Source organism: Sciurus carolinensis, chromosome 10, assembly GCF_902686445.1.
Source record: "Sciurus carolinensis chromosome 10, mSciCar1.2, whole genome shotgun sequence".
NCBI classification, from domain to species: Eukaryota; Metazoa; Chordata; class Mammalia; order Rodentia; family Sciuridae; genus Sciurus; species Sciurus carolinensis.
In genome coordinates this window covers 67,025,425-67,047,882 of record NC_062222.1, presented here as the reverse complement: position 1 = coordinate 67,047,882, position 22,458 = coordinate 67,025,425, and the positions used below count along the sequence as shown (strand labels likewise).

The 22,458-nt window shown below is 46.6% G+C and overlaps 1 protein-coding gene across 1 annotated transcript; it reads left to right on the top strand.

Moving 5' to 3' along the window:
- Nucleotides 1-1,914: 1,914 nt before the first annotated feature.
- LOC124994212 (sperm motility kinase 2B-like) lies at nucleotides 1,915-3,426 on the top strand. Its single transcript, XM_047566005.1, has one exon. It carries the CDS (start codon nucleotides 1,915-1,917, stop codon nucleotides 3,424-3,426), a length of 1,512 nt encoding a protein of 503 aa, XP_047421961.1.
- Nucleotides 3,427-22,458: the final 19,032 nt, after the last annotated feature.

Here is a 22,458-nt window from a genome sequence, read left to right as displayed (position 1 = left end):
TATTAGCCAGGATTGTCTAGGGAACAGAGGTAATAGAATATGTCTTCACCTACCTATTGAAAGAGAAATTATCTTAAATAATTAGCTTATGTAATTATGGGGACACAGGTCTAAAATTTGTGGTCCAACCACCAGGGAGGAATTGATGTTGCAACTCAAGTCTGAAGGCAGAATTCCCTTTTTGAAGGGTGGCTTGTTCTTTTCTTCTAAGACCTTCCAACTGTGATTGGATGAGCCCACCCACGTAATGGAGAGTTATCTGTTGACTCAAAGTCTGCTGATCTAAACGTTAATCTGAATTTGAAAAATACCTTCACAGAAACTTCTAGAATAATGTTTGACCAAATATATAGGTAGCATGGACTAGCCAAGTGGACACCTAAAACTAATCGACACAATTAGCATGTACACTCCATGAAGAGAGCATTCTTTACTGTAAGATTTTTCCGGGCCTTTACTATATTTAGATATATTGTGACTCTGAGCAGGATATATATTCTGTGGCATTTCCCAACCCTGTCTGACCCTGGAACCACTTGTTCCTGAACATCTAAATCACATGTGAATAGTTGGACCAACCCTGTCCTCAGCTACAGAACTCATGCCAGCTATAAGGATTTTACTGATTCTTACAGTCGTGTTGAGACCTTTTAAGATGTGGCTTCTAATTCTGGAAGCTACTTGTACAAAATAGTTGTGTTATGACTTGCAGAGCATATGAGGGGAGGGGCACAATGGGATAGCATCACCATGCTAGCAAAGCGCTACCATGCCTTGGATGCCAAGCAAAACAAAACCAACCCAAAGCCGGGCTTGAGAGAATGAGTTCAAGCCTCCTGCCCCTCCCGCCCTGCAAGGACACAACAACAAGGTGCCTTGACCTGGGACTCGCCAATCTCCAGAACCCTGGGAATGTGACTTGTATTGCGAATAAATGGCACGGCCCAAGGTTCTTTGTTACAGCATCAGGAAGGGACCCCGGTATCTGGGAAGGTCTCCACTTCCTCCCTGTATGGGGAGGACACGGTTGCTGGTTCTAGGATTCTCCGCCTGGGCATTTTATCCTTTTTTACTTTGAGCCTCTCCGCCACTGCTTTTGGCGAGCCAGGGTTTCTAGAGTGAAATCCGGTGGGAACCTTTGTGGGGAGAGGCTGATGAACATCCCTCCCTCTCAACAGGTGTTAATGCCAAGCCCTAGAGCATCTGAGGGGACAGAGCACTGTGGGGTAGCATCACCACGCGAGCAAAGCGCTACCATGCCTTGGATGCCAAGCATTCCAAGTCAGGAAGAAGTAGGAATTGAATGAACACTTTTTCATGTAGACATGAGGCGTCCCGTAAGAGCCCCAAGTGACTAGGGAGTCTCATCAGACTCCAGGTGAAAAGACCACTGGAGGACACCACAGGTTTTAATCTCTAAATGTTGAACTATCATTCTGCACAGCCCCGGGAAGGAAAAACGCTTCTGGGGTCCTTTCTTATTCTTATGATGACAGTGGCAAAGATCCTGGAGGTCCCAAAGTGAGAAGGCCAGTGGGGGCTGTGCCCATGTGTGACTGGGTCACCCCCTGCTCTGACCTCACAAGCAGCCACTGTGATGCGCCGTCCCACCGCGGCCATATAAGCGGGTGGCTGGGCTGGGCTCTTCGTCCATAAGTACAGGAAGCTCTTGGTGGTGACCTGTCGGACTCCCAGATAGATAGTGCGTTTGGTGGTTGGTGGCTGGTGGTTGGTGGTTGGTGGTTGGTGGTTGGTGGCTGGTGCTTGGTGGCTGGAGTTTTGGGGCTTTTGGTTTTTTGATTTGGGCTTTGGTTTATTTGTTTGTTTTGTCTTTTGTTGTTGGTTTTGGTGTTTTGTTTGGGTTTGTTATTTTTTTTTTTAGCTAGCGTCCTCCGTCGGCGTTCTGGCTTTAGGATGCTTGGCAGTCAGAGTAGACAGCATAGAGTAGAGCGGCAGGGGCCCAGCTCCTGCTACGAGGCGGCCCTCACGGACCACTACCAGGTGGTGAGGAAGCTCGGGCGGGGGGGCTTGAGCCAGGTGGTCCTGGCCCGCCATCTCCTCACCGGGGCAGAGGTGGCGGTGAAAGTCGTGGCCAAGACCAAGGCGCTCCAGCAGGTCCTGTGCGAACCGCGGAGGTTGATGGCCCTGGAACACCCCAACGTGATCCAGCTCTTCCAGGTCATCGAGACCCCGCGCAACATGTACATGGTGATGGAGCGCGCAGGTGGGGGCGACCTGACCCGTTGCATCTTGATGTCCCGTGGCCTGAGGGAGGGGAAGGCCCGCAGGCTGTTCTGGCAGGCCGTGTGCGCTGTGCGCCACTGCCACGACAGGGGCATTGCGCACCTGGACCTGAAGCCCGAAAACCTGGTGCTGGACGCCCGGGGCCGCAGCGTGAAGCTCATCGACTTTGGCCTGAGCCTCACCTTCACGCCGGGGCAGAGGCTCAGCACCTCCTGGGGCACGCTCCCGTACTGGGCCCCCGAGCTGGTGCGGGGGCAGGACTTCGAGGGGCCCCCCGCGGACGTCTGGAGCCTGGGAGTCGTGCTCTTTGAACTGCTCACGGGGAGGCAACCCTTCCGGGCGTGCACCGAAGAGGGCCTGCGGAAGAAGATCCTGCGGGGCCGCTACACCCTCCCCAGGCGCCTGTCCCCCGAGGCCCGCAGCCTCATCCAGCTCATGCTGACGCTGGACCCGGCCCAGAGGCCCACCCTGGAGCAGGTAATGGGCCACCCGTGGCTGAACCTGGGCCAGCAGCCTCCACCCAGCCCTGGCAGCCAGCCGCTCCCCAAACGCCCCGACCCCGCCATCCTGACCCTCATGCTGGACATGGGCTTCGACCCCTACGAAGCCTGGGTGTCCCTGGACAAGCAGAAGTGGGACGAGGCCACAGCTACCTACCGCCTCCTCCAGCACCAGGGACCCCAGGGGGCGGGCCGCACGCTCCAGGCTCCCACAGATGTCCCCAGCGCCCGTGCCAACAAGTGTGCCAGCCAGCCTGCCTTTCCCGTGCCCGGCGAGCAGCAGCAGCCCGCGGAGGCCAGGTTGGCGGGCCAGAAGGGTGCTGCCGGTGCCAGCGGACCCGCTGTCCCTCTGAGCTACTTCCGTGTGCACTCGGCCCCGCCCAGCCCCGCCTGCCAGAGAGGCCCTGTGCCCCGCAGGCCTGAGCACCCCAGGCCCAGCCTCAGCAGGCGGGTGGCAGAAGACCCCAGCTCGTCCTCCCAGGGTTCCTCCTCGGGCCGATCCTCGGACAGCTGCGGGGGCTGGAGGCGGGTCACTGGGAAGATGGCCACCTTCCTTGGAAAACTCTGCTGCTGCCTGCCCTGCTTTTGCTGGCCCGCCTCCCCAAGGAGAGTGGCACCCATGCAAGGAGGCCACGGACGCCCTAGGGCCCCACACAGAGTGGCTCCAGGGAACGTGCCCTGATGGGACAGGCAGACCAACAGACAGCAAGAGGTCCCCGAGCTCCGAGCATCCCGACCTGGTGGAGTGGGCACCCGCCCGGAGTGAACTCCAAGCGCTTCAGCCATGATGTGCGGTCAACTGGCCCCGGCTCCTCCCCTACCCGCCCCCCCAGCGGACTCCAGTCTTCATCCTCCACCACTCTCCGCCCCCACCTACAGACATCAGAGACTCTGTCCCCCTGCCCTGCCCTGCCCTGGCCTTCTTCCTGGGCTTCTGGGACGGCAGAGATGGTTCCGGAGAAATTTCTCCTCCTCACCAGTTGTATAATAAAATTGATGTTCCAAAGATTGTTTTCTTTTGCTTTGTTCTAAAAAGGCAGGTTACAAAATAGAAATTTTAAAAAGAAAAAAAAGTCACACACACAAAACAACAAGAGAGAGGCCTCAGGGCAAAGGCAGGAGCCCAGGGCCAGTATCACTGGGCCTCTGGCCAATGTACAGTGTAGATATAGACTCAGGCACCTCGATCCGGGGTAGATGGAGCCTCTCTCTCCCCTTGTCCTTAGTGTAGACAGTGTCTCTCCTTGAGCCACTGAAGACCTGATTCCACTGCTTTGGCCGGAGATAATCCCTCTCCCAGTCTGCGGGTCCTCCCTGAGGTTTGTGGTTTGGAGTCGTGGCTGGGGGGCCGCTGGTGTTAGAGAAGACACATCAGGAAAGGTATTGGAGACTCCAGAGTGTTCTGTGGCATCACCTCCATAATCCCATGGGCAGGGAGGGACAAGGCGGGCCAGTGGGCAGGGGAGGGCCTGCTTGCTGCAGGGGCTGGGGGCTTCACCGCATGCCCCGCAGCCTCTGAAACCAAAATCTCCTCCTGGTCACTGCTAAAGGTCATGGAGAGTGAGTATGTGGGCTTTAGGCGCTGGAGAGCTTAAACCCCCTCAGGCTTGCTACTTACCGAAAAGCCAAGTGATCATCAAGGAAATAAAGTTCCTAATATGAAGAGCTCCAAAAAGATCTTCAGGTGTAGACATCCCAGGAGAACTGTACCACACTTCTGAAGAAGAATTAACACCAGTTGTATACAAACATTTCCTGGAAGCAGAAGCACAGGGAAGTGTCCCCAGTGTGTTTCGTGGAGCTGGAATTACCCCACCATCAAACCGACCTAATGGGCCAGGGTGAGCTCAGGGTTCAGTGTGTCTCGCATCTTTATGAGGAGCCAGGGCAAGTTTGAGTCAATGTCTAAGTTGATATGTGACTACTTTCTCTCCTGTTAGGTAGATGTTTGTAGTGAAACAAAGAATGGAAGACACACTTCAAGTAGCTATCAACAATAGCAGAGGCTTTTGTCACCTTTGGTCACATTGTAATGATCCCCTCAGAGTCTCATGGAGGTCTCAGGTGCTCAGACCTCTCAATATTATCAATAATAGTATTTTTTGCCAGGCATGGTGGCAAATCTCCAGTGGCCCCAGGGGCTGATGCAGGAGGATCACAAGTTCAAAGCCAGTCACAGCAACTGGGCAAGGTCACAGAAAATATGATCGGTCTCTACATAAAATATAAAAACAGCCGATGCAGATGTGGCTCAGTGGTTAAATGCCCCTGGGTTCAATCCCCAGTACCAAAGGGGAAAAAGAAAGTATAAAAAAGTATTTTACACGAAATAAAATTATATAAAGCAACATCTCCTGTATCCCTAACTTTGATATTACAATGTTTCCCTTTACTGAATTATTTCCTGAACAATTTAAAAATAAACTGAACATTGAGAGTATTGATATTTTTCAAAGTATTATTGTACGTCTAATGAAGTACACCCAAGTTTGAAAAACCTATCAAGTTTGAAAAAAAATAACTAAACTAATTTTTACATGTTTGAAGGCATGTAGATGTATATTTTATAATAAGGAATATCTCTAGAGGTTTTGATTTTATCAAACTGCTAGATAGTTTATTTGAAATATCTAAATATTAAAGGTTTCATTAATTCATTGAACAATTGCTTATACTCAATACAGTGTTCTAAGAACCATTCTAAAAGCAGTTATAATTATTTTGGTTAAACACTGAGCCCAATCAGGAACTCCTACTTATAGCTGGGGAAATGTGAAGTTGAAATGTGTCATTTTCATGGCTATAAATTAATAAAGAGTTTGAACTATTAGCAAACAATTAATGAATTTTGTGGACCAGTTCTACCTAATGTTATATTTTAAGCTGTTATATAGCTTTGAAATGATTCCAAATACAAATTTGCCATATTAGTGACATACATTTTGCTGTGATGACAACTTGAAGGGTAAGCCCCTTGCCCTGAGAATATTTTATCACACTTCATCAGACCCCATGTGTGAGTTTCTGTCTTCAGCCAGTGGACTTCAAATACTTGGGTATACTTTGGAGTATAGTACATACTTGAGTATGTACTATAGATATTTCTTTGTGCTTCCCATGTGGGTTCTATTTCCCATGATATAGGATCAGCACCCTGATGGGTTATTGTTGGCAGGGAGGCTTCCCAAGTGTAGAGAACACTGTTGCTGTGCCTCTCCAGCCCCACCCACTTGGTCAGTGATGTCACAATGTTAATGTGGACACACCGTGTTGGATACCATAGAATAAAGTTGGTCTTTTCTGCTACACTAGTCTTTCACATCTTGTAGAAAACAAAAGTGGTGCTGGCTTTTATCATTGTCATGGATTTTTTGGTGATACTAGAGACTGAACCCAGGACAGTCTACCCCTAAGCTCTATCCCCAGTCCCTTTTATTTATTTATTTATTTTATTATTTTAATTTATTTTTATTGTAAACAAATGGAATACATGTTGTTTCTCTGTTTCTACATGGAGTAACAGCATACCATTTGCGTAATCATACATTTATATAGGGTAATGATGTTTAATTCATTCTGTTATTTTTTTCCTTCCCCCCCACACCTCCCACCCCTCTTTTCCCTCTATACAGTTCCTCCTTCCTCCATTCTTTGCCCCCTCCCACCCCCTATTTGTATCATCATCCACTTATCAGCGTGATTATTCGTCCTTTGGTTTTTTGAGATTGTCTTATCTCACTTAGCATGATATTCTCCAATTTCATCCATTTGCCTGCAAATGCCATAATTTTATTATTCTTTATAGCTGAGTAAGATTCCATTGTATATATATATATACCACAGTTTCCTTATCCATTCATCAACTGAAGGACATCTAGGTTGCTTCCACAATCTGGCTATTGTGAATTGAGCAGCTATGAACATTGTTGTGGCTGTATCTCTATAGTATGCTGATTTTCAGTCCTTTGGGTATAGGCCAAGGAGTGGGATAGCTGGGTCAAATGGTGGTTCCATTCCAAGTTTTCTAAGGAGTCTCCACACTGCTTTCCAAAGTGGCTGCACTACTTTGCAGCCCCACCAGCAATGTATGAGTGTACCTTTTTCCCCACATCCTCTCCAACACCTATTGTTGCTTGTGTTCTTGATAATTGCCATTCTAATTGGGATGAGATGGAATCTTAGTGTAGTTTTAATTTGCATTTCTCTTATTACTAAAGATGGTGAACATTTTTTCATATATTTGTTGATTGCATGTAGATCTTCTGTGAAGTGTCTATTCATATCCTTAGCCCATTTGTTGATTGGGTTATTTGTATTCTTCGTGTAGAGTTTTTTGAGTTCTTTATAGATTCTGGAAGTTAGTGCTCTATCTGAAGTATGAGTGGCAAAGATTTTCTCCCACTCTGTAGGCGCTCTCTTTGCATTGCTGATAGTTTCCTTTGCTGAGAGAATGCTATTTAGTTTGAATCTGTCCCAGTTATTGATTCTTGCTAATATAAGGCCTAACCCCCCACAAGCAGCTGCAAAAGCCCCTCCCCAACCACACCTCGGCAATATGGCGCGTATCCTGCTTCTCTTCCAGAGTGTCAGTTTCCCGCCAGCGCGGCCCCGTACCCATTCACTCTCCACCGCCCTGCCTCAAACCACTAGCAACAAAGCTTGCCCAGTCACCTACCGCCCCATCCCATACCCTGGCCTATGAGACTTCTCTCCACTCTATAAAAGTGTGCACATTCTCTGAATGAAGCAGAACTTCTCTGATGGACGGACAGTTGGTGTCGCCTCATTCTTTCAATGGTGACGAAACCCAGGAGAGATGAGCGCCTCTCTGGCTCTGTCTCTCTTCTTTGCAACACTGCTGCCGCTCCACCCTCGTCCATCTTTCCCGGCGCTGGCTCTCTTCACTCACCACTGGCCCATCCTTTCGGTAAGTCCCCTGGGGCAGAGGAGCCACTCTCGTTTGGGCTATCATGGGACTCTTGACCGTGATCGTCTGGCAACATCCCAGCGCCCAATGGGAAGGGAGGTCACACCCCGCCTAGGCCTTCAGGGCCACAGCGGACTCCCGGGCTCCTCGGCCATAACACTCCAAAATCGGCATTTCAGTTAGACACTGCCAATCTTAACACACGACTCAAGCAGGACTCATACTCCCGTCGCCCAGTTTCACTTTTAAAGACTCTCGGAAATTGACCTTCCCTTGCACCACCCCTTCTCTCCACCGTTCTTCTTTGCTGTTCTTTCCAGACCGTGGGGTCTTCACAAACCCTGGTACCAGGTTCCTTCAGGCTCTGGGCCTTTGCTCCCAGAAGAGTGAGGGCCTGGGTGACAATCCACACCCTCCTCTTCTCCCGGTTTGTTTTCGAACCCCTCCGGGATTGACTGAGACCTATCAGGGACGCCCTTTAGGATCTCTTCTCTCCTTACCAACCGAAGGATATTCGTCTATCACCTTTCTTTTTCCTTCTCTCTCTCTTTCCCCTTTCTCTCCCTTCCCTGTCTCTCCTGTCTCTCCTCCTTTTCGGCAATGGGAACGTCTCCCCCCCCCCCCCCGGACTCCCCCCTTCAATGTCTCCTAAAAAAACCTTAGCACCCTGTCCCTCAAGCCAGATATCAAACCAAAACTTCTTGTCGAATTTTGCACCCAGGATTGGCTTCACTATCCCCTAGACAATCAGAGTGTATGGACCCCCGAGGGTACACTAGATCCTGACAGTCTTTGAGACCTCTCCAATTATTGCCAGCGCCAGGAAAAATGGAAGGAGATTCCCTACATCCAAGCTTTCTGTCTTCTAGCCCAACATCCCTCACTCTGCTGTACCTGCACTCTGTCTCAGGTCCTTTTAGCCCGCAAACCTCCCTCACCCCCCCAGGCCTCAGAGACAGCCTTCGACCCTGTCAACAAACCCCCCCCCCTTTACAGGCCTCCACCTTCTGCCCCCGTGCTTCCTCCTGCTGCTCCCTCCACTATCCCAGTATCTTCCCCAGCTTCCTCTCTGCCCCCACTTCCTCCCACCTCCGACCCTTTTAGCCCTCCCTTCATATGCTCCTGAGGGCCTCCTCCTACCCCCCTCACTATTGCCCCTCTCTGTGAAGTGACTGGCACCGAGGGTGTGGTCTGGGTCCATGCGCCATTTTCCCTGGCAGACCTGACACAATTAGAGAGGAAACTGGGTTCCTTCAGTACAGATCCCACCACTTACATCAGGGAGCTTCACGTGTTAGCTTACAGCCTAACACATCATGACATTTTCAAGCTCCTGGCCAACATCCTCCTACCTGAAGAACATTGCCGAGTCTGGGATGCCACTCAAACCCATGCCAATGACACACACCGCACCGACCCCAACCACCCACCCGGCCCACATGCAGTCCCCGAACAAGACCCACATTGGGATTATAACACCGCCCAAGGAATCCAAGCCAGGGACTGTTTTGCCTCTTGCCTGGTTATGGGTCTTAAAAAGGCTGCCCGTAAGGTCGTCAATTTCCAAAAAGTTAAGGAAATTATCCATAAGAAGGACGAAACCCCATCCGAATTCCTAAACAGGCCTACCCAGGCCCTCCAACAATACACCAACATAGACCCCACCTCGGATGACGGCCGACTTGACATGTCCTTGTGACGTATTTTTTGGCCCAATCCTACCCTGACATTAAAGCCAAATTTAAAAAATCGGATCAGGGCCCAGCTACCCCTCAGACCAAGATCTTATCAGTGGCCTTCAAGATTTTTCATAACTGGGAAGAGGAAAAGGAATGCCGGAAGCAAAGAGCTGATCAAGCCAATTTCTAAATGCTGGCTCAGATCATAAAACCTACCCCCGGGCGTTCTCCTGCCACATCCAACCCCAAGCCTCCACCTGGGGCATGCTTTAAGTGTGGCAAAGAAGGACATTGGTCAAAAGCCTGTCCCTCTCCCAGGCAACCCACCACACCTTGCCCAAAATGCTGAAAGAGGGGGCATTGGGGTTCTGATTGCCCTTTCGCCCAAAGGGGCGGATGGTCAAGTGGCCCCCAAGCACCCAGAACACGGCAACCATCTATGGTAGGGTTAGCCGATGAGGATCGACAAGGCCTTGGGTTCTCCCCGACCATGTCCATAACAAGAAGAGAACCCAGAGTCATTATTATTGTGGATGGCACCCCCACCTCCTTCCTCCTAGATACTGGGGCCACTTTCTCGGTCTTGAGGGAATTCTGGGGCCTTACCACACTTAGCACCTCTCCTATAGTCGGGGTAGGAGGGAAACAAATTCTCCCCCACAAAACCCCCCTCCTAACTTGCTCCATTCAAGACAGTAATTTTTCTTTCTCCCACTCTTTCTTAGTTATGCCTCAATGTTCTGTCCCTCTCATGGGAAGGGATATCCTCTTCGTATTAAAGGTGTCTATCACCATACCATTTTCATCCTCCCCCACAACCCTCTTCCTTTTAGCCCTCCTTTCTGAAATCAGGGATCCCATCCCAGAAAATTCCTTCCCCACTTTGACCTACCCCGTAAATACTACAAGTATGGGACACTAGTAGCCCCTCCAATGCCCAATGTCCCCCTGTTACTATTAAACTACAAGACCCCACCAAATATATACATCAGGCCCAATATCCCCCTAAGCACCTCCGCACTCCTTGGACTTCAACCCATCATTGAGGATCTCCACCAAAAACGGTACATCCGTCACACGCATTCACCCTTCAACCCCCCTATTCTGGCAGTTATAAAGGCCAATAGATCATGCCGCCTAGTCCAAGACCTCCGCCTAATCAACGCTGCCGTTGTTCCCATACATCCCCTAGTCCCTAACCCGTACACTTTACTATCCCAAGTCCCCGCATCATCCACACACTTCTCGGTCTTGGATTTAAAGGATGCCTTCTTTTCCATTCCTCTTGACCCTTCCTCCCAAGATATCTTTGCTTTACTTGGATGGACCCACACACACGGCATTCCGAACAGATGACATGGACAGTCCTTCCTCAAGGGTTTCGGGATAGTCCCCACCTCTTTGGACAGTTTTGGCCCAGGATTTCAAAAACTTCCATGCATTCCATCCACAATCTGTCCTCCTGCAGTATGTGGATGACCTCCTACTCTGTAGTTCATCCTGGGAACAATCCCAAATCGACACTGCTTCACTCCTCAACTTTTTAGCAGAGAGGAGTTACCGCCTTTCCCCTTCCAAGGCCCAAACCTCCCTCTCACCGTGACTTACCTAGGTTTCCCGCTCTCCCCACAGAGAAAGGAAATTACTCTTGACAGGAAACAGCTCCTCACCACCCTCCCCATCCCCAAAACCAAAGCCGAGATCCTCTCATTCCTGGGACTGGCCGGGTACTTCAGGGCCTGGATTCCAAACTTCTCCCTGTTGGCTCGACCCCACTATGACCTAGCGAAAGGGGACCCTGAAGAACCTCTATCCTATACACCTCGCTGCCCCTTCCTCAAACTTAGACAAGCTCTAGTTGAAGCCCCAGCACTTCATCTCCCAGACCTTACCAGACCTTTTTCCCTCTATGTCCACGAGAATAGCGGTCAAGCCTTGGGGGTCCTAGGACAGATCTGTGGCCCTTCCTTCACCCCTGTGACCTACCTTTCCAAACAATTAGATCCCACTGTACGAGGATGGGCCCCCTGCCTACGAGCCCTAGCAGCCAGGCACCTATTACAAAAGGAAGCCTACAAATTAACTTTTGGGGCACCTCTTACCATTCTTTCACCCCATTGCCTCAAGGATCTGCTCTCCTATAAAGCTCTCCAGTCCCTTCCCCCGTCCAGACTCCTAGCCCTCTTGTCTTCCTTCCTGGAGAATCCCACCATCTCCTTTCTCCCATGCCCGCCCCTAAACCCTGCCACTCTACTCCCAATACCATACCCTCCCAACACCTCTCCATAATTGCTTGGAGACCCTCCAGAACTTTATACCCTGTCACTCCTCCATTTCCGAGGGCCCCCTCCCACACGCTGACTTCACATGGTTTACAGATGGGTCTTCATTCAGGGAAGATCACACCCATTATGTGGGTTACGCAGTAGTCTCCCTCGATTCAGTCACGGAGGCCCAATCATTACCAGCAGGTACTACTAATCAGCAGGCAGAGCTCACTGCTGCCACCCGAGCTTGCACCCTCGCCGAAGGGAGGAACTTCAACCTGTACACGGACTCTAAGTATGTCTTTCACATTCTCCTGTCCCATGCAGCTGTATGGAAAGAAAGAGGCTTAACACCAATGGGAATAAAATCACAAATTCAGCACTAATCACCAAACTCCTAGAAGCATCTCAACTGCCCCATTCATTAGGGGTCAATCACTGCAAAGCCCATCAAAAAGACAACTCCCCCATAACTCAGGGTAACCGTAAAGCAGATATCACGGCGCGGGCTGCAACTGTGTCAGGGACCACCAAAACCCTCCTCCCGGCCTTACCCCAGCAATCAGAGACCCCAACTTCAACTACTCCTGAGGTCACCCTTCAGGAAGACTCTCAGTTACAACTTCCTGAGGATAAACTCTCCCTCTTCCATCTTCTCCATGATCTCTTCCACTCCAGCCCCCAATCACTGTCCCATTTTTTACAAACCTTCTTCTCATTTACCCAGCGGATAAAACCCTACTCCACTATATTTCCCTCTCCTGCGCCATTTGCCAGCGCACCAACCCCAACACTCCCCTTAAACCTAAACCTTATCCCTCACACCAGGCCAGGGGCCACACCCCTGCGGCTGACTGTCAGGTCGATTTTACCAACATGCCCCCTGTCCGACGTCACAAATACCTCCTAGTATTTGTGGACACCTTCTCAGGATGGGTGGAAGCATTCCCAACAACCAAAAAAAAGGCCTCCACCATGGCTCATTCTCTCCTAACACAGATCATTCCCAGATTTGGAATGCCTACTTCCATCCAATCTGATAACAGACCAGAGTTCACAGCCCAAATAATCCAGGGAGTATCTAAATTCCTTCCACTCCCTTGGCACTACCACTATCCCTACCGACCACAAGCATCAGGGAAAGTGGAAAGAACCAACAGAACGTTAAAAGATATTTTAACCAAACTATCTCTAGAGCTGCACCTTGACTGGGTTCGTCTTCTACCCCTTGCCCTGCTTCAGCTTAGAGCACTCCCGAAGAAACCCACCAACCTTTCCCCATTTGAGGTCATGTTTGGAAGGCCTCTCCTACCACCTGGCATCACAGCCGTTCCAGGGCCCATACCATCCGCTATAGCCCTCCCCTTACTCTCCCACCTTCGGGCTGAACTATGGAACCATCAAGATTGGCTACTCCCAGACCCATCGGCCACAAAAAATGATCTTATACTACACCTAGGCCAATTGGTCTTTCTCAACACGCCCCCCGAACCCAAAGCTCCCCTAACTCCCAAATGGGAGGGACCATATCCTGTCATCCTATGTACCCCAACAGCCGCTAAGCTTGCCACATCCAATAACCATGTAACACCATGGGTTCATATTTCTAGATTGAAGCCTAATACCAGGAACCCATCCTCAGCAGCCACGGACCTTGACCACCTGTAGGATGAACTAATACACCACTCTTTTCAGTGCACCCCTCACCCCTCCAACCCTCTTAAGCTCCATCTCTCCTGCTCCCCAACCCTGTCCCCCATTCAGGAAGAATGACTACCCTCTTAAGCCTCCTTCTATTTCTACTCCCTTTCTACCCAGAGGGTTCTCAAAAACCATCCTTTGTCTGGAGATTTAAAGTGCGTGAAACCTACACGGACAGGCAAACCAGTATCTCTCATCTTGCCTCCACAAAGGACTGCCCCCTGACAGGGTGTTCCTCAGCCATCGACTTTCCCCTTTCCCTTATCTTCTACAATTAACCCGCTGGTGCGCAGAAAAGCTATTTCTCCCCTACTTATGTGCTACCCATGACCAAAACTCCACTGGTAGCCTCCTAGGGGGGCGCACCTGAAATTCAAATAACCTCTTTCTTCACATCCATGATCCCTGGAATCCCAAGTGGGCTTCCCCTCGTAGGTACGCTTTCTACTAAGGATGGTCCCCCAAACCCTGGGGCTTCTCCATTTCTCGGGAATACGTCCCCATACACGGAACTCTTTCCCTGGTTTCTATCAACATCCAACACAAAGAGGAACAGCTCTCCTCTGCCCTAGAACCACCCTCTCACTCCTCCGCCAACTCCCCTGGGTCACCCATTTACACTTGGGTGCAGGTTCTGCTCTCACTTGTTCCCTTCCTTCTCCCCTGGGAACTGTTTTCTCTGTGCTTCTCTTGCACACCTGCTTCTAGCCTACAGACACACACAAGTTCTAACCCTCTCTCTGCCTTTATCCAAAACCCCCTCCTCACTTGGATGTGGCCCATTCTAGGCCCCTTAGTTGTCATCTTAGTGGCCTGTCTCTTCCTACCTTGTATCATGAAATTCATCCAAACCCAGGTGGAAAAAATCTCTAATCAAACCTTTAACCAGCTCTCACTCAGGAATTACCAGCTTCTAGCCACTGAGGACCCAACCAACTCCTCGTGATAACATCTAACCAGCTGTTAAGATAACCAACCCCTTCCTTCACCAGTGGCAGCTATTCCTGAACCTGGATGGTCATCCCCAGCAACTCCCTCTCCCAATGGGATGACCAGCTGGAAATTTTGTGGTTCCAAGGGACTTTCATGGACTTCTCTCCCAGTGAAGTGGCTGCATTTGGCCTTCTGTTATGGGGACTAATAAGCGACCTACTCCTCAACCCTCCCTGCTTGCCTCTATGACCCACTTCAGCAGGAAGTAGCCAGAGAAAGAACGACGAACCCATCCCCATATACAGAGGAAAAAGGGAGGAATATAAGGCCTAACCCCCCACAAGCAGCTGCAAAACCCCACGTCCCCCTCTCTTGGAACCACACCTCTGCAATATGGTGCATATCCTGCTTCTCTTCCACAGTGTCAGTTTCCCACCAGCATGACCCCGCACCCAATCACTCTCCACCGCCCTGTCTCAATCCCCTAGTGACAAAGCTTGCCCAATTACCTACCGCCCCGTCCCATACCCTGGCCTATGAGACTTCTCTCCACTCTATAAAAGTGTACGCATTCTCTGAATACAGCGGAACTTCTCCGGTGGACAGACAGTTGGTGTTGCCTCATTCTTTCAGCTTTTATTTCTTGTGCTATGGGAATCCTGTTAAGGAAGTCTGATCCTAAGCCAACAAGTTGAAGATTTGGACCTACTTTTTCTTCTATAAGATGCAGGGTCTCTGGTCTGATTCCAAGGTCCTTGATCCATTGTGAGTTGAGTTTTTTGCAGGGTGAGAGATAGGGGTTTATTTTCATTCTGCTGCATATGGATTTCCAGTTTTCCCAGCACCATTTGTTGAAGAGGCTATCTTTTCTCCATTGCATAATTTTGGCCCCTTTGTCTAGTATGAGAAAATTGTATTTATTTGGGTTTGTGTCCGTGTCCTCTATTCTGTACCATTGATCTACCTGTCTATTTTGGTGACAATACCATGCTGTTTTTGTTACTATTGCTTTGTAGTATAGTTGAAGATCTGGTATTGCGATACCCCCTGTTTCATTCTTCCTGCTAAGGATTGCTTTAGCTATTCTGGGTTTCTTATTCTTCCAGATGAATTTCATGATTCCTCGCACTATTTCTGTAAGATACATCATTCGGATTTTAATTGGAATTGCATTGAATCTGTATAGCACTTTTGGTAGTATGGCCATTTTGACAATATTAATTCTTCCTATCCAAGAACATGGGAGATCTTTCCATCTTCTAAGGTCTTCCTCAATTTCTTTCTTCAATGTTTTGTAGTTCTCATCATAGAGATCTTTTACCTCTTTGGTTAGATTGATTCCCAAGTTTTTTTTTTTTTTTTTTTTTTTGAGGCTATTGCAAATGGAGTTGTTTTCCTCATTTCCCTTTTAGATGTTTCATCACTTGCATATAAAAATGCTTTAGATTTATGCATGTTGATTTTTATAGCCTGCTATTTTGCTGAATTCATTGATGAGGTCTACAAGTTTTCTGGAGGAGTTATTTGGATCCTCTAAATATAGAATCATGTCATCAGCAAATAGTGACAGCTTAAGTTCCTCTTTTCCTATTCGTATCCCTTTAATTTCTTTAGTCTGTCTAATTGCTCTGGCTAGAGTTTTGAGGACAATGTTGAATAGAAGTGGTGAAAGAGGACATCCCTGTCTTGTTCCCGTTTTTAAAGGGAATGGTTTCAGTTTTTCTCCATTAAGAATGATGTTGGCCATGGGCTTAGCATAAATAGCCTTTACAATGTTCAGGTATGTTCCTACTATCCCTATTTTTTCTAGTGTTTTGAGCATGAAGGGGTGTTGTATTTTGTCAAATGCTTTTTCTGTGTCAATTGAAATAACCATATGATTCTTATCCTTAAGTCTGTTGACATGATGGATTACGTTTATTGATCCTTGCTTTCCAGGGATAAACCCCACTTGATCGTGGTGCACAATTTTCTTAATATGTTTTTGGATACCATTTGCCAATATTTTGTTAAGGATCTTTGCATCTATATTCATCAAGGATATTGGTCTAAATTTTTCTTTCCTTGATGTGTCTTTTCCTGGTTTGGGTATGAGGGTGATATTAGCTTCATAGAATGAGTTTAGTAGGGTACCCTCCTTTTCTATTTCCTGGAATACTTTGAGAAGTATTGGAATGAGTTCCTCTTTGAAGGTCTTGTAGAACTCCGCTAAGAATACATCTGGTCCTGGGCTTTTCTTGGATGGTATGTTTTTAATGGCTTCTTCTATTTCATTGCTTGATATTGATCTGTTTAAATTGTGTATGTCCTCCTGGTTCAGTTTGGGAGAAGCATATGTCTCTAGAAATTTGTCAATGTCTTCGGTAGTTTCTATTTTGTTGGAATACAGATTTTCAAAGTAGCTTCTCATTATGTTACCTATCTCAGTGGTGTCTGTCGTGATATTTCCTTTTTCATCAAAATTTTAGTAATTTGACTTTTCTCTCTCCTTCTCTTTGTTAATGTGGCTAAGGGTTTGTCTATTTTGTTTACTTTTTCAAAGAACCAACTTTTTGTTTTGTCAATTTTTTGAATTGTTTCTTTCATTTCAATTTCATTGATTTCAGCTCTGATTTTAATTATTTCCTGTCTTCTACTACTTTTCTGTTATTCTGTTCTTCTTTTTCTAGTGCTTTGAGCTGTAATGTTAGGTCATTTAGTTGTTGACTTTTCATTCTTTTCTGGAATGTGCTCCATGCAATGAATTTTCCTCTTAGTTCTGCTTTCATAGTGTCCCAGAGGTTTTGATATGTTGTATCATCATTTTCATTGACCTCTAAGAGTTTTTTTTATCTCCTCCCTGATGTTTTCTGTTATCTATGTTTCATTCAATAGCATATTATTTAGTCTCCAGGTATTGGAGTAATTTCTGTTTTTTTATTTTGTCATTGATTTCTATTCTCAGTCCATTATGATCTGATAGAACACAAGGCAGTATCTCTATTTTTTTTTGCATTTCCTAAGGGCTGCTTTGTGGCATAACATATGGTCTATTTTTGAGAAGGTTCCATGTGCTGCTGAGAAGAAAGTGAATTCACTCGTTGATGGATGGAATATTCTATATATATGTTTATTAAGTCTAGGTTATTGATTGTGTTATTGAGTTCTATGGTTTCTTTGGTTGGTTTTTGTTTGGAAGATCTATCTAGTGGTGACAGCAGTGCATTAAAGTCACCCAGAATTATTGTGTTGTGGTCTATGTGATTCCTGAAATTGAGAAGGATTTGTTTGATGTACAGAGATGCACCATTGTTTGGGGCATAAATATTTACTATCGTTATGTCTTCCTGATTTATGGTTCCCTTTAGCAGTATGAAATGTCCTTCTTTATCCCTTCTGACGAACTTTGGATTGAAGTCCACTTTATCTGATACAAGGATGGAAATCCCCACTTTTTTACTGAGTCCATGTGCGTGGTAGGTTTTTTCCCATCCTTTCACCTTTAGTCTGTGGATGTCTTTTTCTATGAGATGAGTCTCTTGCAGGCAGCAAATTGTTGGGTCTTTCTTTTTAATCCATTCTGCCAGTCTATGTCTTTTGATTGATGAGTTTAGGCCATTAACGTTCAGGATTATCATTGAGATATGATATGTATTCCCAGTCATTTGGGCTTATTTTTGGTTTTTAAATTGGCTTGACTTCTTTCTCCTTTGAGTGGTTTTTCTCTAAGGTAGTTCCTCCCTTTGCTGACCTACATTGTTGTTTTTCATTTCCTCCTCATGGAATATTTTGTTGAGAACATTCTGTAGCACAGGCTTTCTTATTTGTAAATTTTTTTAACTTTTGTTTATCATGGAAGGATTTTATTTCATCTTCAAATCTGAAGGTTAGTTTTGCTGGGTATAGGATTCTTGGTTGGCAACCATGTTCTTTCAGAGCTTGAAATATGTTGTTCCAGGCCCTTCTAGATTTTAGAGTCTGGGTTGAGAAGTCTGCTGCTATCTGTATTTGTTTCCCCTTATATGTAATCTGATGCTTCTCTCTCACAGTCTTCAAAATCCTATCTTTATTTTGAATGTTAGGCATTTTCTTTATAATGTGTCTTGGTGTGGATCTGTTGTGATTCTGTGCATTTGGTGTTCTGTAAGCCTCTTGTATTTGATTTTCCATTTCATTCTTCAGGTTTGGGAAATAGTTTCTGATATTATTTCATTAAATAGGTTATTCATTCCTTTGGTTTGTATCTCTGTGCCTTCCTCAATTCCAATAATTCTTAAATTTGGTCTTTTCATGATGTCCCATAGTTCTTGGAGATTCTGTTCATGATTTCTTACCATCTTCTCTTTTGGGCAACTTTGTTTTCAAGATTAAATATTTCATCTTCATTGTCTGAGGTTCTGTCTTCCAAGTGGTCTGGTCTTTGGTGATGCTTTCCATTGAGTTTTTTATTTGGTTTATTGTTTCCCTCATTTCAAGGATTTCCATTTGGTTTTTTTGAGAATCTCTATCTCTTTGTTAGAATGATCTTTTGCTTCCTGCAGTTGCTCTTTCAGCTTATTGGTATTATCATTCATTGCCTGCATTTGCTGTCTTATCTCATCCTTTACTTCGTGAATCATCTTAATCATGTATACTCTGAAGTCCTTTTCTGACATTTCTTCTAACATGCTGTCATTAGATTCTATTAATATAGAATCTAGATTTATTTGGATCATTTTCTTCCCTTGTTTTTTCATGTTGTTCACGTATCTTCCCCTCTAGCAGTACAGATCTGGGGTATTGCAGATTTCCCCCTATAGGTTTCCAAAACCTTTTCTTTAAGGGGAGATCAATATTAGCAGTGCTCAATTCAGACACTATGCAATCCGAGACCAAATAGCCCCTATGAGGACAATAACAAAATTGTCATAATAAACAGAATGAGTTCAAATATTATCTTCAGTAAAACAAACAGATTTGCAATAAAGTCTGCAGTTTCTAATGGAGGACAAAGAGGATACAGAGGGATGTAGAATGTAGCTGTCAATGGGATAAGAAAAGAATATACAGAAGTTCTAGATAATAGAAAGGGTGAGAGTGTAATCAAATGAAATCAGATGTTAGCATGCAAAAAAGGGAGAAAGAGACTCTGAGGGGACAGGTAAACAAAAGGAGAAGAGAACAAGAAAAGTAAAGAAATAAAAACTTAAAATTTTTCAATAAGGAAAAGAAAGAAAATCTACAGTATAACAGTCATATAGTAATGAAACCTCCCAGTGTACAGTACCCTGATGCATGAGAGGTACCTGACAATGAGCTTCAAGTCTCCAGCAGGCGTCTCCGGATGGGATTTGCCCCATCTAAAGATCGGAGCTACAGCTTCCAGGATTATCCAAGATGGCCACTCTGGCTTCCAAATGTGTTGGCAAATGGGGAGCTGCAGCTCAGGGGTGGACGTGGTCAACTGGAGGTCCTGGAGGCGGGTGTGGTTGGTCAGGCAGGGGTCCTGGAGGTCGGGTGTATTTGGTGTGGTTTCGGGATCCTGGAGGCCGGGTGCAATCAGTCAGTCTGGGGTTCCAGTGATAGGACGCAGTCAGTTGGAGTGGGTGTCCTGGCAGCAGGGAGCAGTCAGTTGATGTGAGGGCCCCAGAGGCAGGGAGTGATCAGTCAGGCTGAGGGATCCTGGAGACGGGGCTCAGTCAGTCTGTCCAGGGGTCCTATGGGGCCTGGCTGATGTCTCAAAATGGCGGCAGCCACATGTAATCAAACCTGCAGGTAATGTCACAGTGAACTTCCAGGCAACAGCAGGCAGCTGGTGCTCCACTGGCGGTCGGCAATCAGTTTGCTGAAGATCGGGAGGTGAACCTCGTGCATTGGGTGATGGATAGGTGTAAGGCAGGCAACGGACGGGTGAGAGGCAGGCATGGCAGATGATAGGTGCCTGACAGTAAGCAATCAAGAAACAGATATCCTCTGCTTGAAACCGGAGTTACGGAGCGACAAGGAACACAGCCTCCCTCTAGTTTACAATCTTGGATCCCATTCCCTTTTATTTTTTTATTTGGAGACAGGGTCTTACTAACTTGTTGCTGTTGACCTCTAACTTGGCAATCTTTCTATCTCACCCTCCCATGTCACTGGGATTACAGGCCCACACCACCATGCCTGGCTATTTGATATTAATGTTTCCTTCCTTCCTTCCTTCCTTCCTTCCTTCCTTCCTTCCTTCCTCAGGGTCTACCTATAATGCCCAGGCTTGTCTCAAACTCATGGGCTCAAGAGGTCCTCCCACCTCACCCTCTGAAGTTCCACCATGCCCAGTATATTTTAGTTTCTTAGGCATACATGGGAATCTCATAGAAAAGAAGTGAAAGCCCCCAATAGCAGTTAGGTCTGAGAGATCATGTACCATTTTAACAAAAAGTGATAAATCTGTAAAGAAATGAAAAGATGAAGGAGAAGGTGTTGAGAATCTCAGGGAGGCAGATTTCGTAAAGGAAGATCCGTGAGGTGACTGAATAGGAGAGCAGGAGACTTCAGCAAAGTTCACTCTGTAGACAGTTTTGCATGATCACCTGTCTCCTCTTCCTGGTGCTGGAGAGGGGAAGGGGATACCTTCCCAAAGGGGAAATCTGTGCCCTGCTTATAGACAGTCCCAGCACTAGGGAGGCTGAGCCAAGAGGATGGCAAGTTCAAGGCTAGCCTCAGCAACTTAGTGATAGCCTGTCAGGGGCGGGCTCTGAGGGCCCCAGAGCCGCACGTGGCCTGATCTCTAAGATGGTGCCTGGCAGCTTGCCAGACATAGCTGCACTCGTAAACAAGTTTTAGGAAGTAACTCTGGTTGGCTGCTGTACATGAGGCGATCCTGGTATCTGCCTGGAGACTGTTCCTTGATAGGCTGACTTTCCTGGTAGTCTACTCTCTGATAGGCTGATGTTCTCAATATAAGTCTGAGACTTGTGGAATAAAGTGGCTTTTTGGTTCCTGTGATCAAGAGCGTACGTGTTGTGATTGTCCCTGCGGGTGGTGGGCGATCATAAGTGGTGCCGAAACCCGGGAATGAAAACTTTACAAGGATAAGTAAGAAAACAAGGTAAGATATTCTAAAATTTTAACAAGTTAAACCTGTTATAAAAAGGTCAAAAATAAACAAGTGAAAGGCAGCCTTGACATTCGCAGTATGCGACTATCCGGACTAAACGGAAAGCGGTCCAAAAAGGAAAGTAAACAGTGGACTAAGCGGAAGGCGATCCAAAAAGGAAAGTAAAACAGTGGACTAAGCGGAAAGCGGTCCAAAAACAGTGAACTAAGCGAAAGGCGGTTCAAGGACTAGATAAGCACGTGGAACGCGGCTTACATTGTACAAGATGGGGTCTGAAATATCAAAAGTTCATATGCAACGACCCTTACGGGAACTGCTTAAGGCCAATGATACACCTTTAAAAACCAAAACTGCTAGAACATTCTTAGATACAATAGAGAAGGTAGCTCCTTGGTTTTTAGATGAAGGATTATTAAACATTCCACAGTGGGAACATCTTGGAGAGGATCTTCAGAAACAGGATCTAATAGCAACAGAAAAGAACTCTTAAAGAGAACAAAGTGAGGAAGGATTGAGTGGTAGTAACCTAGAAAACAATTACTCAGAAAATTTAAGAACAAGGGGAAAAGGAGAGCTAAATCTAATACAAAGAACCCCCAAAGAAATAACCAAGTAGTAGTGAAAACTTAAGAACTAGGGGAAAAGGTAGTAGAAAGCTAAACCTAATATAAAGAGCTTCAAAATTTGTAAAACATGTCCGTATTTGAGGACCAAAATAGAGATACCATCAACCATTAGAAAAACTTTAAAGAGGCAGTTAAGACTGATTGGAAACAGGTATGCAGAGCAGTGTTATCTGGAGGACAATGTCTAATTGGAGAGCTCAGTGGCAAGAAATAGCTGTTGAAACTGCTTGCAACAATGTAGTAGCAAGGTTTCCTGGTAGAAATGTTGCTATGCTAATAGAAGGCTAATATGATACTCAAAATCAATATGATCCTGGAGTGTATGTACAGATACACAGCAGCAAAGAGACAATGCCCTAACAAAAGATAAGAGATAACTATAGTAAAATCTGTTACACCTTATGCCCCAGGTCTTTGTCCAAAGTATAGAAAAGGAAAACATTGGGTTAATGAGTGCAAATTACTGATGTTGAGGGCAAGATGTTACCAAATCATTTAAGAACAAGGCACAGGGCTCTTCA